The 16,912-nt window shown below is 43.0% G+C and overlaps 1 protein-coding gene across 1 annotated transcript in view; it reads left to right on the forward strand.

The window, feature by feature from the left end:
- Positions 1–220: 220 nt before the first annotated feature.
- Positions 221–16,912, forward strand: part of LOC310778530 (chondroitin sulfate synthase 3-like) — a gene marked incomplete at both ends in the record, with an annotated part of 121,752 nt that continues 105,060 nt past the window's right edge. The window contains 3 exons of the mRNA XM_083638984.1: positions 221–480; positions 10,465–10,637; positions 14,902–15,066. Coding sequence (XP_083495110.1) covers positions 221–480; positions 10,465–10,637; positions 14,902–15,066 — 598 coding nt within the window. The remainder of the gene's footprint in view (positions 481–10,464; positions 10,638–14,901; positions 15,067–16,912) is intronic.

Raw genomic sequence — 16,912 nt, forward strand, 5'->3', positions numbered from 1 at the left:
ACTAGCTAGAATGGAGCTCATAGCTACATGAGTCACGTGAGGATCTTAGCATTTCGGACCTACTTTGGTGCGATTCTCTCTTCAATGACTCTGGTCACCAGCAAAGCCGTGTTCTAGTTGGTTCCAATTGGATGACGGCACTGCACTTCCTCGGGTCACCAGCAGGGCGGTATCCCCGCAATCAGCAGTAGATAGATCAACTGTCCGTGTTGGCCCCGCCATGGCCCTTACTAGACTGAGAAGGCCGTGGCTGAGCGTGCTGGTCGGGGTCTTCCTGGGCTTCACCGCGGCCTCCTGGCTCATCGTGCCGCGGGTCCTGGAGATCAGCGGGAAAAGAAAGAAGTCTCCCGTGTGCTCGTACTACAGAGACGCCGCCGTGGGTAAAGTGCCCCAAAGCCTCGGGGACGCCGCGGGGAGACACCGGGACAGCCCGCCGTCCAGCCAGGAGGGCAGCCAGGAGGACGAGGACGAGGACAGGTTGTACAGCTTGTTTATTTTCATGCATTTGTTTAGCAGGCTAGATTATTGTAACGGTGTCTTCAGGTCTTAGCAATAAAATGATCAGACAGCTACAGCTCATCCAGACGTGCGTTGGACCAGATGTGCGTTAGACCAGCGGTCCCCAACCACCGGGCTGCAGACCGGTACTGGGCCGCCGTAAGCCCTCGTTCACACAGGACGCCGAAGCCACGCTCAACCGAAGCTGTACCTACGCTGTACCCGCAAGTTTCATTTCGCCGTCCTTGTTAACCCATTGATACCGGATGCAGCATTTGCGTGTATATCCCTTTAACACCGACGGCAACGGGCGTGTCATTTTACCTTTCATGCCGGCTGCAACACAGACGCGTAGTACGTGTATATCACTGTTTCAAGACATGTGACCGATTACATGCATCATGATTTGCTGAAATAGACGTGGCGGAGGTGAAATGCATTGTGGGTTTTGTAGTTTTTTATTTTTATTGTTGCCTCGACCGTGTGGACAGTTTTTCAAAGCTCGAACTACACAGAAAATCAAGGAAGCGCCGGTCCAGCAATACTTCCCATTAAACTTTAGGATGAAATGAATGCTGCTGACCTAATTTCAGATTTATTTATCTCATGTTCCAATCTGCAATAGCCTCAAGGTTTTACTGCACGTTCTTCTGCTGCACGGTGGCAATTCTGCATGGCCGCGTCTCAGACAGTAAGCTAAGTGAATGCTAACGCTGATGAACTGAACGGAGTATAACTTACTTTGAGGACGAAGACATCAATGAATAAGAAGATTCCACACCCAGATTATGATGTGACTGTTGACACGCTAGCCAAGGCTCATTGGGTGAGTGACTTTTGGTGAATTTGCCGTATTTCAAGACGACTGCAAAATGGAGGTCGCTAACGTTACTTTTTTAACGTTAACGTTAGGCTGCAGTAATTGTCAAGGGTTCAACAAAACCTATTTCCTCAGCTTCTATAGTAGCTATCAACATGAAATAAAAAGCATTTGAGAGCTTAAACCCGTGGCTTTTTAGTTGGAAGGGTTACATTTGCCGTAATCTTGATTAACATTTCTTAAAATGCGTTAGAATCTTTATTTTTATTTTTGGGGGTTAAAAATTAAAAAAAATAAAAATAACGTTAGGGCAAATATAATACGAAAAGCCAAAGGGTTAAGCTCTCAAATGCTTTTTATTTTATGTTTATATGTGCTATAGAGCCTGAGATATGAAGGTTTTAGTGAACGCCGACGGCTCTGGCAACTTCTCCGAAAAAGGCCGGTTTACAGGGGCTGTTTACAAACGTGCAGTAGGTTTAGAGGGCCACTCTAGAGAAGGCGCGCCGGTATCAATGGGTTAACAGGCAAAGCCGTTCACACCACCCACGCGCGCGCCATGCTGACGCCGCGCCGAAACCACGCTCACGCCACGCCGAAGCGATCACTCAGGACTGACGCCGAATTTCCAAGCGTGACGCTGAAGCCGTGAAGCCGTGAGGCATGAAGTCAATGGGAGTCGTGGGCGGGTTCAAGGCGCGAGAGTAGGCGCTGAAATGAAAAGAGGAGGTGTCTTGTGTGAACAGCAAAGCTTCATTTATACTTATTAGAAAGTGTCGCTCAGCACATGGTCGCAGACGAAAAAGAAAGTGTCGCTCATGGTGTTGCATTTATACTTCAGTGAACTTTCGCCTCGGTTCAACGGTCACGTGACACCCGAACGCTATAAGCAGACAGCCAAGAGAAGAGAGGGAATGCACAGGTTTAAACCGGTTTAAAATATTGTACAAAAATATGATTTTCATTAGGTACAAGGAGGAGAGGAATGCAGGAGTGTTACACTGATTTTCACATGGTGGTGGTGGTGTTAGATTACATATTGTTTTATGTATGTAAGTATGTATGTATGTACGTATGTATGTCTGTCTGACTGTATGTCTGTATGTATGAATAACTACATAAAAAAAAGGAAAAAAAATCTTTTTGATAACTATATAGTTACATTATTGAATACTATGTATGGGATAGTGTATATATGACAACAATTATTGTCATATATATACATAATTGTTATGTATTACTATGTGACTAGTGTTTTATGTATGTATGTGTGTATGTATGTACATATACATGTATATATATATGTGGATATTTCTATAGTATGTGTTGTTATACAAGTATAAATATAATAATTTAGTATTGTGGAAAAGGGGTGGGAGTTAATAAGTTATACTTCTTCTCACTCCTTTTCGAATGTCTATTTGTTACCCCTTCATCCTTATTTCATAATACTATTTTAATCGACTTGTTAACGTGTGTAATTTTGAAGGCCCAGTATAGAGGGAATGCACCGACGCCACGCCCCCTCCCGAACACGCCCCCTCAGCCGGACTGAGCAGCACTGAGTGTCAAATTTCCAAAACAAACGTGGCTTCCGCCAGGGGTAGTAGCGAAACCACGGCTAATATAAACGATTATCTGCTTAAATTAAAGGCAGTTGGACTCGAATGTGACCCTTACAGCTTGCCAAAGAACCAGTGGTCCATGGACGTAGACATGTGGCCAGGAATAGGGTTTCCTGACATTTATATGTACTTAATATCGACGCCGGGGAAATACACAAACCAAAGCATGAAAGCAGACAAGAGCATGGACGCGTGGTCGTACTTCAAGGCTGGATTTGTTGGCGACATTAAAGTAACGAGGACAGCAATGGATATTCTGGTTGTATGTGGAGAGGTAAATATTTATTTTATTACAACTTTTATTAAGAAAAATATAGCATACGCTGTCACTAACACACGCTAGCTTTGTTCATAGTGAACACTGTCACTCATGTAACGTTATATCTGTGCAGGTAAAACACAGCCAGAGAATGAATGAGCCCTCATTGAAACCCTGGATAGCTGCAGAGAAGACCGGGACCGTTTCATTAGCTTTCGGCAGCCTGTAAAAAGATACCTCCGACGCCTTGTTGAATCTATTTTTACAGTCAATGGCACAACAGCACTTTCCCATTTTCGTTGTTTTCTCGCGGAAGCTGAACGCTAAACACCGTGACCCGGCGGCGCCACCTGGCTTGTTTAGATGTTTTGACACTCACTGCAGCTGAGTGGGCGTACCCGCACTGACTGTCGCGTCCGTGACGTCACGTGCATTCCCTCTATTGTCTCTGTTTTGTTTACATACATATTCGAAATAAACATGACAAACAAACAAACAAACAGTGAAACCACCTCGGAGGCAAGATGTAACGTACTTGGCTGCAGCCGCATATAAACGACACACAACTCACCTCCTCTCTCTCTGGGAAATGCACAATGTTCTTTGTGATTTTCACAAAGTCATACATCAAGGACAGCTTGATAAAAATAGCGGAGACACGTTCGTTCATTTCAATCGAGTGAAAACCAAAACAAGGAAGTCAAACGCGTGCCGTCTATATAGCCAATCAGAGTTGCGCGATACTATGACGTAGTCAGCGACACTAGACATGTCACCAGGTAGCAGACACTGCTCGCCGACACTTGAAAGTGTCAACTCAAGTCCTCATTTCTGTCGGCGACCGTTTCAAAAGTGTCGGCAGACGAAGCATAAATTGGGCTTCGCTTCTTGTCCCGCAGATTTACGCTCCGCTCTACCTTCCGTTGAGAAAAGTGCACAATGCTTAAGCTTAGGACATAGGAAGTAGGGCTGTCCCAAACGATTATTTGCTTAGCGATTCGACTAACGATTATTTTTTCGATTAGTCGATTAATCTAACGATTATTTTTTATTTAATTTTTTTATTATATAACAATAAATTTACCCAAAACAAATAAGTAACCAAAAACTTCTCAATTTCAGTATTTTATTTAACCATCTCATTCTCTTTTAACAGTCCAACATAAAATCTCTCAAATAAAATTAAAGCAAGAGCTTGTCCTCAAATAAAATGAATATAGTGCAATTCAAAATAAAATAGTAGAATAAATTAAATTCAAGTCACTTTCAGGAGGAATACCAAAAACCTTGTGCAATGTCAACTGAGTTTAGCAGCAGTCCAACATAAAATCATCATCTTACAGTACAATGGTGTGCAATTTTCAGTAACAGTGCTCTTAATTTTGGAGAAAGACAAAATGCTCCATGTAAGATGGTCACACATCATCCAGACACAAGACTGTGTCTGTAGCATCCACACCCAACATCTGGGGCTTGCACCAACTGGTCTTAACTATGCCTGGTCGTAACTCCTACGTCGGTTAAGACCAGTCTTTAGAGTGGACTACTGCACCAACAGGGCTATTACGTCTGGTCTACTACGCTGGTCGTAGCGATGCGCGTCCATGTGAAAGCATGGGAATGCCCACTGGAATGCGGCACGCGACCTGTTTAGAAGAGTGTGCTGACGTCAAATGACGCTGCTAATGTTAGCGGCTAACTGTTACTTGTCGTTACTTTAAATGGCAGTAAAACGCCACTGAATGACCAAATTGATTTAACTTTTAACCATTTCGATTTCCACTTTCCATACGGACCCCAGTATTGGTTAGTTGTTTATAACGTGATTATATTTATAACGTTTATAACGTACTCCGGTTTCCAGTTTATAACTCGGGTCTACAGCCAGAGTGTGGTTGTAGCTATTGCGCAAACACACAGATTCAGCCCGCAAACCGGAGTACGTTATTAACGTTATAAATATAGTCACGACGTTAACAACTAACCAAGGGGGTCCGTATTGAAAGTGGAAATCGAAATGGTTAAAAGTTAAATCAATTTGGTCATTCAGTGGCATTTTACTGCCATGTAAAGTAACGAAAAGTAACAGTTAGCCGCTAAAATTAGCCACGCGTGACGCGTTGAAGCACGTAGCGTGCGTCGACGTAATTACGTAGTCGACGTCATCGATTACGCCGACTCGCTGGGACAGCCCTAATAGGAAGGCAGCGCGAGGCGGAGCTCCGCAAACCGGGAGCGCACTCTGCGCTCGGGCCGAGGTGTTCATACTCAGAGCGCTGCTCAGAGAGAGAATGGAGAGAGAAGGAGAGACTATTTGTGCGCAATTGGCATGCGGCCTGTCTGTGCGGACTGCAGAGCAGCATTGCAGCGCCTGTGTCGGTCGCACCTTTCCTCAGCCCGGCCCCACAACACACACACACACAACACACACACAACACACACACAACACACACAACACACAACGCACACACACAACACACACACACACGGGAGGTAATTAATGGCGATGGTCCGCTGATACATGTGCGGCGGGGTAGAGAGAGAGAGAGAGAGAGAGAGAGAGAGAGAGAGAGAGAGAGAGAGAGAGAGAGAGAGAGAGAGAGAGAGAGAGAGAGAGAGAGAGAGAGAGAGAGAGAGAGAGAGAGAGAGAGAGAGAGAGAGAGAGAGAGAGAGAGAGAGAGAGAGAGAGAGACAGACAGACAGACAGACAGACACTTTCAACTTGGCATATACGCTTGCAATTGACGGTGGGCTGAAAAGTAGGCTGTGTTCCAGCAAGACTGTCAGTATTAAACCGGTCCGAAAAGGTTGGGGACTCCGGCGTTAGACAACTCGGAACGTGGAAGTCAACTAAAGACTTCCCACTTCTGACATCATTGCATTCACACTCTTAAAGCCCTCCAGTGTATTTTGTCATTTTTAAGATATTTCATGTTTGCTGAGTCATGAGTTGATTAGCCACACACTGTATTTTTGGACAAATAACCAAATTTTGTGCTCAAGTAAAAAAAAAAGAAAAAAAAGATGGTGCTAAAATGGAATCATGATGTATGACTAGGGTTGGGTACCCGAAACAAGGTACCAATATGGTACCGGTACTTTTACAACCAATACTACCGGTACCGAATTGCAACCCAGATTTAGGTGCCATGCCCCGAGCTGCTGAGTGAAATATCCGCCCTCCGGTGCTCCGAAACGGGCGCTGTACACACCTTCACTAACATTCTACGGCTTAAACACATAACATTATTGTTTGAAAGCCTCTTTACAGCCTCTTTCAATAAAAAAAAATTGTTTAAATATGCTTTAACTTTTTTACCGTACAGTACCGTTTAGGCACCAGTATTGTTTTAGAAGTATCGTTTTAGCACCGGTATTGAAAAATATGAAACGATACCCATCCCTATGTATGACTCAATGGAACGCTATATAATAATAATAATAATAACAGTGATATGTCATATCATGACTGAGGATGAGCTGGCATGTTAAATAGCTAGCTAGCTAGCTGTTAGCTATGTTAGCTAAGCAGACTGCCTGCCGGCTGTAACCACTTCACCGGCCACTGAGTGACCAAAAGTTTTAACAAGCAAAATGCACCAAAACCTTCCAACTATGTAATTTAGGGTCTTATGTGACTAATTGTAAGCCTCAAAAAGTAGGAGACATTAGTTTCAAACCAAATCCTAAATATTGCCATTTCCCTGTTTTCACGGTTTGCTGAGGCTGGGGTTGGAGTGGGCGGTGCTTAGGGCTCATTATGTTCCGATTTGATCTTGTCATAAACATGTATCAGTCATAATGAAGCTCTCAGTTGTCTGTCAAAGCTGAGACAAAAAAAAATGCCGCCCCCTCCCCAGCCTGAGACCATACTCGCACATGCGCTGTCATTTGCCATTTGCCAGTCCAGGGACTGTGACAGTCCAGGGACTGTGACAGTCCAGAGGGACTGTGACAGTCCAGGGACTGTGACTCGCTCTCGGGCTCCAGAAACCCCCCAGACTCAGCTGTTGCCGAGTGCCCACATTTGGCCTGCAGTTGAGGAGCGGGTTGGGGAGTGACCTTGAGCTCCAGGCCGAGAGAAATATGCGATTTCTTTTAAATGCGTGTTTCAAAAGTCTGATTGCAGTAGTTCTTTGTATGTACATTAAACACATATGTTTTTGTATCTGTTGGTGAGCTATTTTCGATTATTTTTATGACATTTATGGGTCTCAGTTAGATTTGACACGGTGTGGAAATTTTCCCGCCAGTTAATAAAGACTTGACAACTCCGGTGTTACCGTTACCGTTACTGTATAAATAAAGGTAAAACAAGAGAGAAAAAAGAGCTCCTCAGCTGTCCTCACGGTCCAGTCAGTCAGCCCCTCCGCACCTCCGCACGTCACCTCCGCACCTCCGCACTGCTGTAACATTAGCTTGGATGCTCACAACAACACTGGCCGTCCGGTAGGGATGCCACGGTGTTGACATTTTCCCACCGGGTAATACACACGTGTCAGCAGCACCGGTGTTACCGGTTACACCGTGTAAAACAAAAACAAAAAACAGACTCCAGAGCTGCTCGGCAGTCCTCAGGGTCCGGAGTTTTAATTGAACTGCTCTCAGTCACACCCGTCAAGATAGTCACCAATGCAAGCGTGGTAGGGATGTCAGGTTAACCACGGAGAATAGTTTGGAGCAGTTAACGTTTGTCGGTCTATAAATTAGGCTACTTTGCACACAGTCCTTTCTACCCCATGTTTCTCCCCCACTCCCCAGTCAGTCAGCCCCTCCCATCCCTGCTGTTGTGAGCGCTGTCTGTCAGCCTCACATAATGTTAAACACTGGGGACAGATCTCCTCCTGGAGAACAGAAACTAACGTCATTAGCCACAAATCTGGTAATTTCTTCTGGCCATGGGATTAACGTGACCAGCAAGCAGCAGTAAGCCAGGCAATGATGATAGCTGAGTAGCATCAGCATGTGCTTTTATCACAGCTAAGTCATCAATGCTAACTATTACCATCAATGTTAGCGGAGGTTTAGCTAACATATTAGCATCAATCCTAGCGGAGATTTTTCTCTGTTAAAACCACATTTCCAGAAATGGCAGTGGCAAGAGAATACACACAGGCTTAGGTAAGGGTCTTACCTACATGTCTATGAGGGGGGGTTGTGTTCACAACATGTACAACTAACGTTACTTGCTGGTATGTCTAACCAGAGAGATACGAGGAACAGTACAGCCACACTCAAGACAGCCAGGATAGGAGGGAGCGCTTGTAATATACACCAGCGCAGCTGAGCGCATGCTGAAACTGTCACGAGCGGGTGGAGTTGAAGGTGTTACCGGTGGGCATGTTATGTAATCGGTGTAAGGCTCCCCACCGTGTAACACCGGTAACACCTAATATCGCGGCAAGCCTACCGTCCGGCTGCCTCAAAATACGCACTCATTCATGGCTGCATCCGACTCAAGGCAGCTTTTCGGACCCTCCTGGAGACAACCTTTATTAAAATAGACTAACGTTGGCGACAAATCTGGAGACTTTCTGACATGGGATTAACATTACCAGCAAGTGGCAGTAAGCCAGGCAATGACGATAGCTGGGTAGCATGTGCTTTTACCACAGCTAAAAGTCCTGCTAGCATCGGTGCTAACTATAGCTATACTACAACTATAACATTTCCAGAGATGACGGTGACAACAGAAGACACCCAGGCTTAGCTAAGGGTCTTACCGACATTAGGGCTGGGTTCAAAAAATCGATTCTCCGATTTTTAATCGATTTTTATTTTAATCCTCGATTATCGATTCATATGTCCAGAGATCGATTTTTTTTTTAGCCTTTTTTTTAAATACTTTTTTTTTAATAAACAGGCTAAAATATTATGCTGTGTGTGGTAGTTGAAACATAGTTTCAAGTTGACGTTTATTTATGTTTGTAGTTGAAACAAAAACATAAATACTGTAGGCTACATGAATGGAAATGTTTGATCATTAATATCTACTTTTAGAAATTATATAGGCTGAAATCAAATCACTGTGCATAATTGTGAAAGTGTCTTTATTGACAGATGAAAAGGCTGTTATTTACCCTTTGTCACCACCTGGTGAGTAAATATATGTGTAACTAAAAGCATTAAAATTGACAACAGGTCTGCAACTTTCTTTCCCCATGTATCTACTTGGCTGGTTGGGAACCCCTGTGTTACATAACTGGACAGTCATGTAATTCAGGGTACAGCTCAAAAAACACGTTTTGGTATCACTAACCAAATCAATATTGAACTTGATCGAATCGGAATCGAATCGAATCAAAATGAATCCATTCGCAACCTTGTGAATCGGAATCGAATCGATTCTTGAAATTTGAACCAATACCCAGCTCTAACCAACATGTGTATGAGGGGGCATTGTGTTCATAACATGTATAACTAACGTTACTTGCTTGTCTAAGCAGAGAGATAGGCCTATGATGAACAGCACAGCCACACTCAGGCAGTCCTAAATAGGGAGCGCTTGTATTCGACACAGGCGCACGCTGAAACTGGCGCAAGCGGGCGGTTTTTTTCTATTCTTTTCTTCCTCCGTAAAAATTAACGGTGTTCCCGGTGGGCAAGTTATGTAATCGGTGTATGCCCCAACACCGCTAACGCCGACTAGACTACCGCGTTAAGCCTAGTCTCAGGGAAAGATCACACTCAATGCGGAAATCTCCGTCTTGAGCGAGCGGAGCTGCACCGCTGCAACACACAGTCCACTAGGGCTGGGTATTGGCAAGGATCTCACGATACGATACGTATCACGATACTTGGGTCACGATACGATTGTATCACGATATATTGCGATATATTGCGATATTCTACAGAATTGACTCAAAATTAAATAATAGAGCTAAAGATACAACACACTGTGCACCACCCAGGTAGTGTCATAATATGTACATCACTTTATACTGATAAGTTAGTGGACAAATTTAGTCAAAACTACTGAGTGTTGAGTGTTACTGGGAAATATCGATACAGTATCGATTAGGGGTGGGAATCACCAGATGCAGAGGCCTGGCATGGCATGGCCTGCAAAAAATAAATAAATATATATATATATATATATATTTTAAATATCGCGATACTTGGCGTCCAAGTATCGATACAGTATCGGGAAATAAAATATTGCGATATATTGCTGTATGGATTATATTGCCCAGTCCTACAGTCCACGGGTTTGGGCGTGTCATGCAGAATGCTTGACTCTCTAACATTGCTTTGCCTTACAGGACAGGTCATGGGAGCGGGGATAACGGGAGACCCATAAGCCGACCCGGGCATTTCCTCTACGTCGGCGTGATGACCGCCAAAAAGTACCTGGACACGCGCGCTGTGGCCGCGTACACCACCTGGGCCAGCTCCATACCCGGCAAGGTGGAGTTCTTCTCCAGCGCGGGCTCAGGTACTGTTGTAGAGTCAATCAAAGAGAGAGTTCTTGAGTCAGAGACTCGGCTTACTTGAATATCGTCGCTGTCCGATGAAAACCACGTATCTCAAAAAACACGTTTTTTCAGGAGCATGTGAAAACCGTTTTTCTCAGAGACTAAACTGGCCAAATAAACCTAAAAAAAAAAGAGCAGTGTTGCTGTGGGATTTTTTTAAGGTTTGCTCGCTTCCACTCTCCACAAAAGGTTTTTTCTTGCGGGAGACAAACTTTATTTTTCTATCAATGAACCTAAAACACTGTTGTTAGATGCACCACAAATAAAAGTCTATCTTTACACACAGTCACCATTTAACATTTTAAATTGACTTACAAGATTTTCTTGTGAGCTTAAAGGAACACTGCCCATTTTCAACCAGCTTTGTATCATTAGAACATCAGTAGTATATCAGAAAACTGTACACTGTTTTGAAGTCTGTCATTTAATTTGATAGTTATTGAGTGTTAAAGTGTGGACCAGTGACATCACTGGTCCACACTAACTCAAATTAATTACTCATTAACTCAAATCAACTCTCAATAACTGTCAAACTAGATGAATGACAGAATGTGGTTGAAAAGCTGGTTGAAAAGGGGCGGAGTGTTCCTTTAAGTGGCTAGTACACGAGCCTCTTTCTGTTATGTCCGACTCAGAGTCGTATAATAGAAGAGTTCCGACATCTCCATTCACTCCAATGGACCAGTTTTTTTCCAGGAAGTAGAAAGTGGAACTCTCGAGTAAAAAAAAGCAGCACTGTCGAGTTGCAGCAAAATAGACAGTTTGTGTTGTACTCTGTCTCTGAAAGGGTTTTTCATCGCTTGAATCAAATTGTACATTATCAGCTTTATTTTAGCATGCAAAAGTAGCGCGAGACCCATTCCTGGCTGTTCATTGGCTAATGAGTCTCGCATTTTGGTCCTCCGCTGACGCCGCTCTCTCTCTAGAGGACACTAGTCCGACTCAGATCGTGCCACACGCAGGCCAATCAGCCGACAGTAGTTTCCCTACGCTACGTCGTACGTCAGAGTTTCCCCTCATGAGTTTAACCTGGAAGCCTTCATCTGTCCTGTGGCTGCCGTAAAAGGACAACGTCTTGGTACTTCTTTTACCGGTGGCAGCAACACGTTTACTGGGAGCTACAGCTGCCATCAAGCCAAACAAAGGAACTTTATCAGAAATACCACTCGGGTTTCCTCACTGTTACCACACACATGAAGGTAAAGTATCACCAAACGTCTTGTTTAACAACTCTATGTTAGTTTGTACTAACGCTCGTGTTCACGATTGTCCTTGGCGTTGTGTAGATTGTATAGCTTCCTGGCTAACTGGCTAATAATTATTTTATAACCGCATCTGACACTGATTTTGCTTCATTCATCAAACATGGTTTGCATCTGTCAACCTCAACCAGCGTTACCTGTCAGATCATTTGCCATGTCCATAAACATTGTGAGCAGGACAACGTAACAGTAATGTTACAGCTACGATAGCCTAGTATTATCATTCGGCCCTTTCGCTAATCTTAGCAACCATGTCAGTGTTTTTAACGTGTACATTTGATTACTGACCGACCGAGGATGCGTTCATAAACATCTGATTTCTCCAATCGCGTACCTTTACATTATGTTGACTGTAATGTGCACTGGGGTTTGTTTTGGAGCGTATTTCCACGCCCCTTCTGCTGTCGCATACGCAGTTAGAGTTAGGCAGCTCTAACATCCAATGGTGATACGCGTTAAATAGATTGCCGAATAAAACATGTTCCCATTGGTCATTTAGACATCAAACCTACTGCACCAGTAGATAGAGGAGAATGGATATATTCCATCTACAGTAAAAAGTAAAAATAATAAAAAATTGAGCATGGTGCAGGTTAAAAAAAAATCTGAATGTACATTTTGGGCTCATGATTACAGTGAAAACACTCCAAAAAGACAAAGATCCCTCCCCCCCCCACACAGGCCCCCAGGGTATAAATATGGAGGAAAAGGTGGCATTTTATAAATGGGCGTGTGACATTGATTGATTGATTGATTTGCAGATTTTTTATTTTTGGTCATCCAAACACTATGTACAATACCCTCTATTTCATATAATCAAAACAATAGACATAACACATTTTACATACGGTAGATCTTGACCAACAAAAGGTATGGGCTGAAGCTAAAAGCTTATTTTGCCCACCCTATTCACATACAGCACATGACAAAGAAAGAAAAACAAGTGTGAATCTTTATAAGAAAAGAAAACAAAAAAGGAGAAAAACAAAAAAAGAACATGCTTCCTGCTCATACTTTATAATGCATATTTAATAGTTGTACATGATTTATTTTATTTTCTTTTTTTACTTTTTTTTTTTTTTATTCTTTTTTTTTTATTCTTTTTTTTTTTTTCTATCTTTTTTTTCCTGCTTCATGATCCATAAATAATAACAATAATACATGATTAATCTGCTTCATGATCCATAATAATGACAATAATACATGATTAGTCTGCTTCATAATCCATAAATAATAACAATAATACATGATTAATCTGCTTCATGATCCATAATAATGACAATAATACATGATTAGTCTGCTTCATAATCCACAAATAATGACAATAATACATGATTAGTCAAGCTCTCTATACCTACCGTACTTATCGTCTTGTTTTTAAACAATCTTTTGAATGCACTAATCGAACCACACATCGTCAAGTCCCCCTCACAGGAATTCCACAAGCCTACCCCTTTCACAGACACACAGTAACACACACATAACAACAGGAGTGACATCACAAGAGGAGAATGTTCTGCTGGGGCTGACACAGGGATGCAAAGTCATGGAGAGTGAGAAAAGGTGACAGATACCAGGGCAGACATAAAACCACTCAGAAATCCTCATATTTTGGGCTGAAAAATGTGACAGGCACCTAAAGGTGACTAAAAAAAGTTTTTTTCCCCCAAATCCCATTGCTATATACCCCTTCTACATATTAATGCAATGTGGTCTCCAACCTGCACCATGCCCTTTAAGTGGTTTTCATCAGACAGCGACGATATATTAAATATGATTTAAGGTCTCGAGACGAAGAGATGCAACTAGCACAAAGGGCAGGGATACATTTCTTCAACGAGAAAGAGAAGGTTACAGTGTTTTATAAGGTGCAATGACACATATGGAGAGCTGACATAATAGTATAAGCTGATACAGAGGCACAGTACAGTACAATACAGCAGAAAACAAACCCCCCCGCCCAAAAAAAAAAATGTTTTTTCCATATAAATTTAAATTTATATGAAAACATAAAAAAAAAAAAACGGGGGATAAAAATGGGATAAAAAATCGAGAGAAAAAAAAAAAAAAAAAAAAAAATAGGGGTTAGTTAGGATCCCCCCCCCCCTGACTCTCTCAGTCAGCCTCTTCAAAGATGCTTCTCTTCAACACGAGAGAGAGAGAGAGAGAGAGAGAGAGAGAGAGAGAGAGAGAGAGAGAGAGAGAGAGAGAGAGAGAGAGAGAGAGAGAGAGAGAGAGAGAGAGAGAGAGAGAGAGAGAGAGAGAGAGAGAGAGACACACACAAAAGAGAGTGTGTGTGAGATGTGTGTACATGAAATACATATTATGTGTGTATGTATTTAAATGAATAACTGAAAGCTTTAAGGAGGAAAACACTGAACTATATTGTGTGAGTCTGATTGATATGTACCTACAGATTGATAAGTAACTATAATGATTGATATGTACCTACAGATTGATAAGTAACTATAATGATTGATATGTACCTACAGATTGATAAGTAACTATAATGATTGATATGTACCTACAGATTGATAAGTAACTATAATGATTGATATGTACCTACAGATTGATAAGTAACTATAATGATTGATATGTACCTACAGATTGATAAGTAACTATAATGATTGATATGTACCTACAGATTGATAAGTAACTATAATGATTGATATGTACCTACAGATTGATAAGTAACTATAATGATTGATATGTACCTACAGATTGATAAGTAACTATAATGATTGATATGTACCTACAGATTGATAAGTAACTATAATGATTGATATGTACCTACAGATTGATAAGTAACTATAATGATTGATATGTACCTACAGATTGATAAGTAACTATAATGATTGATATGTACCTACAGATTGATAAGTAACTATAATGATTGATATGTACCTACAGATTGATAAGTAACTATAATGGACGCATGTAATAGGAAGATGTTCTGTGACAGGTAGCATCCACATGGCCGTGCCCGTGCCCGTGGTGTCGCTGGCGGGCGTGGATGACTCGTACCCACCACAGAAGAAGTCATTCATGATGCTGAAGTACATCCACGACCACTACCTGGACAAATACCAGTGGTTCATGCGGGCTGACGACGATGTCTATATACGAGGTGATCAACCTGACAGACACAGTGTGTGTGTGTGTATGTGTGTGTGTGTGTGTGTGTGTGTGTCTATATACGAGGTGATCAACCTGACAGACACAGTGTGTGTGTGTGTGTGTGTGTGTGTATATATACGAGGTGATCAACCTGACAGACACAGGAGATGGCTCAGGAGTGTGTGTGTGTGTGTGTGTGTGTGTATATACGAGGTGATCAACCTGACAGACACAGGAGATGGCTCAGGAGTGTGTGTGTGTGTGTGTGTATACATACGAGGTGATCAACCTGACAGACACAGGAGATGGCTCAGGAGTGTGTGTGTGTGTGTGTGTGTGTGTGTGTGTGTGTGTGTGTGTGTGTGTGTGTGTGTGTGTGTGTGTGTGTGTGTGTGTGTGTGTGTGTGTGTGTGTGTGTGTGTGTGTGTATACATACGAGGTGATCAACCTGACAGACACAGGAGATGGCTCAGGAGTGTGTGTGTGTGTGTGTGTGTGTGTGTGTGTGTGTGTATATACGAGGTGATCAACCTGACAGACACAGGAGATGGCTCAGGAGTGTGTGTGTGTGTGTGTGTGTGTGTGTGTGTGTTTATACGAGGTGATCAACCTGACAGACACAGGAGATGGCTCAGGAGTGTGTGTGTGTGTGTGTGTGTGTGTGTGTGTGTGTGTGTGTGTGTGTATACATACGAGGTGATCAACCTGACAGACACAGGAGATGGCTCAGGAGTGTGTGTGTGTGTGTGTGTGTGTGTATATACGAGGTGATCAACCTGACAGACACAGGAGATGGCTCAGGAGTGTGTGTGTGTGTGTGTGTGTGTGTGTGTGTTTATACGAGGTGATCAACCTGACAGACACAGGAGATGGCTCAGGAGTGTGTGTGTGTGTGTGTGTGTGTGTGTGTGTGTGTGTGTGTGTGTGTATACATATGAGGTGATCAACCTGATAGACACAGGAGATGGCTCAGGAGTGTGTGTGTGTGTGTGTGTATATACGAGGTGATCAACCTGACAGACACAGGAGATGGCTCAGGAGTGTGTGTGTGTGTGTGTGTGTGTGTGTGTGTGTGTGTGTGTGTGTGTATATATACGAGGTGATCAACCTGTCTTGTGTTGTAAAACGAGCGCACCCTTTCCTTTGCAGCGTTGTGCTCGGCCCCTCCCCCAAAGCCCAAAACACACACACACACCGCTTCGTTTCAGCTCGAGTTGTGAATGACTGTCATGTGAACAGAGAGCCACGGCACGTTCCTCCTCCCCGCTTATTTCCTTGGTAGCACAAGAAGAAGATGACAGAAGTCACAGAAAGACAGCCGCTGGGTCGAGAAGAGAGGTAAAACAACGTCTGTGGTGTGGAAACACTATGGTTTCGCCGAGTCAGACTTGGAACAAACTACGACAGTGTGCAAGATTTGTTACGCGGTCGTGGCTGCACCCCAAAGCAACACCACTCATTTGTTGAATCACTTGAAATCCACTCACAAAGTGGTCTCTGACCGAGCAATAAACGAACAAGTAGACAAAGCCCCGTAACTCCTGCCACCGCAACACAGTCATCGATTCAGGACACTTTACAATGCGACCGCATATTCAACAGCTAAGTTAGAACTTACATTTGACACCTATTTCTGACTAGGTGTAAAGTCCTCCGTAAAGTAGGTAGTTGGCACACCTGGCAATATTGGCACCATGGCGCAGTGTTGTTTTGCGTCGGTAACGTGTTCTCCGTGATAAATTACACCCTTTGATATTTATGACTCACGCTTTTGTTTTCCACATGTTGCATCACTGCATACAAATTTAAAAAAACAGCAACAATTTAGCGAGGCAGGATGGTTGTAATTTAGCCTA

Source organism: Poromitra crassiceps (genome assembly GCF_964638095.1).
Source record: "Poromitra crassiceps genome assembly, chromosome: 6".
Taxonomy (NCBI): Eukaryota; Metazoa; Chordata; class Actinopteri; order Beryciformes; family Melamphaidae; genus Poromitra; species Poromitra crassiceps.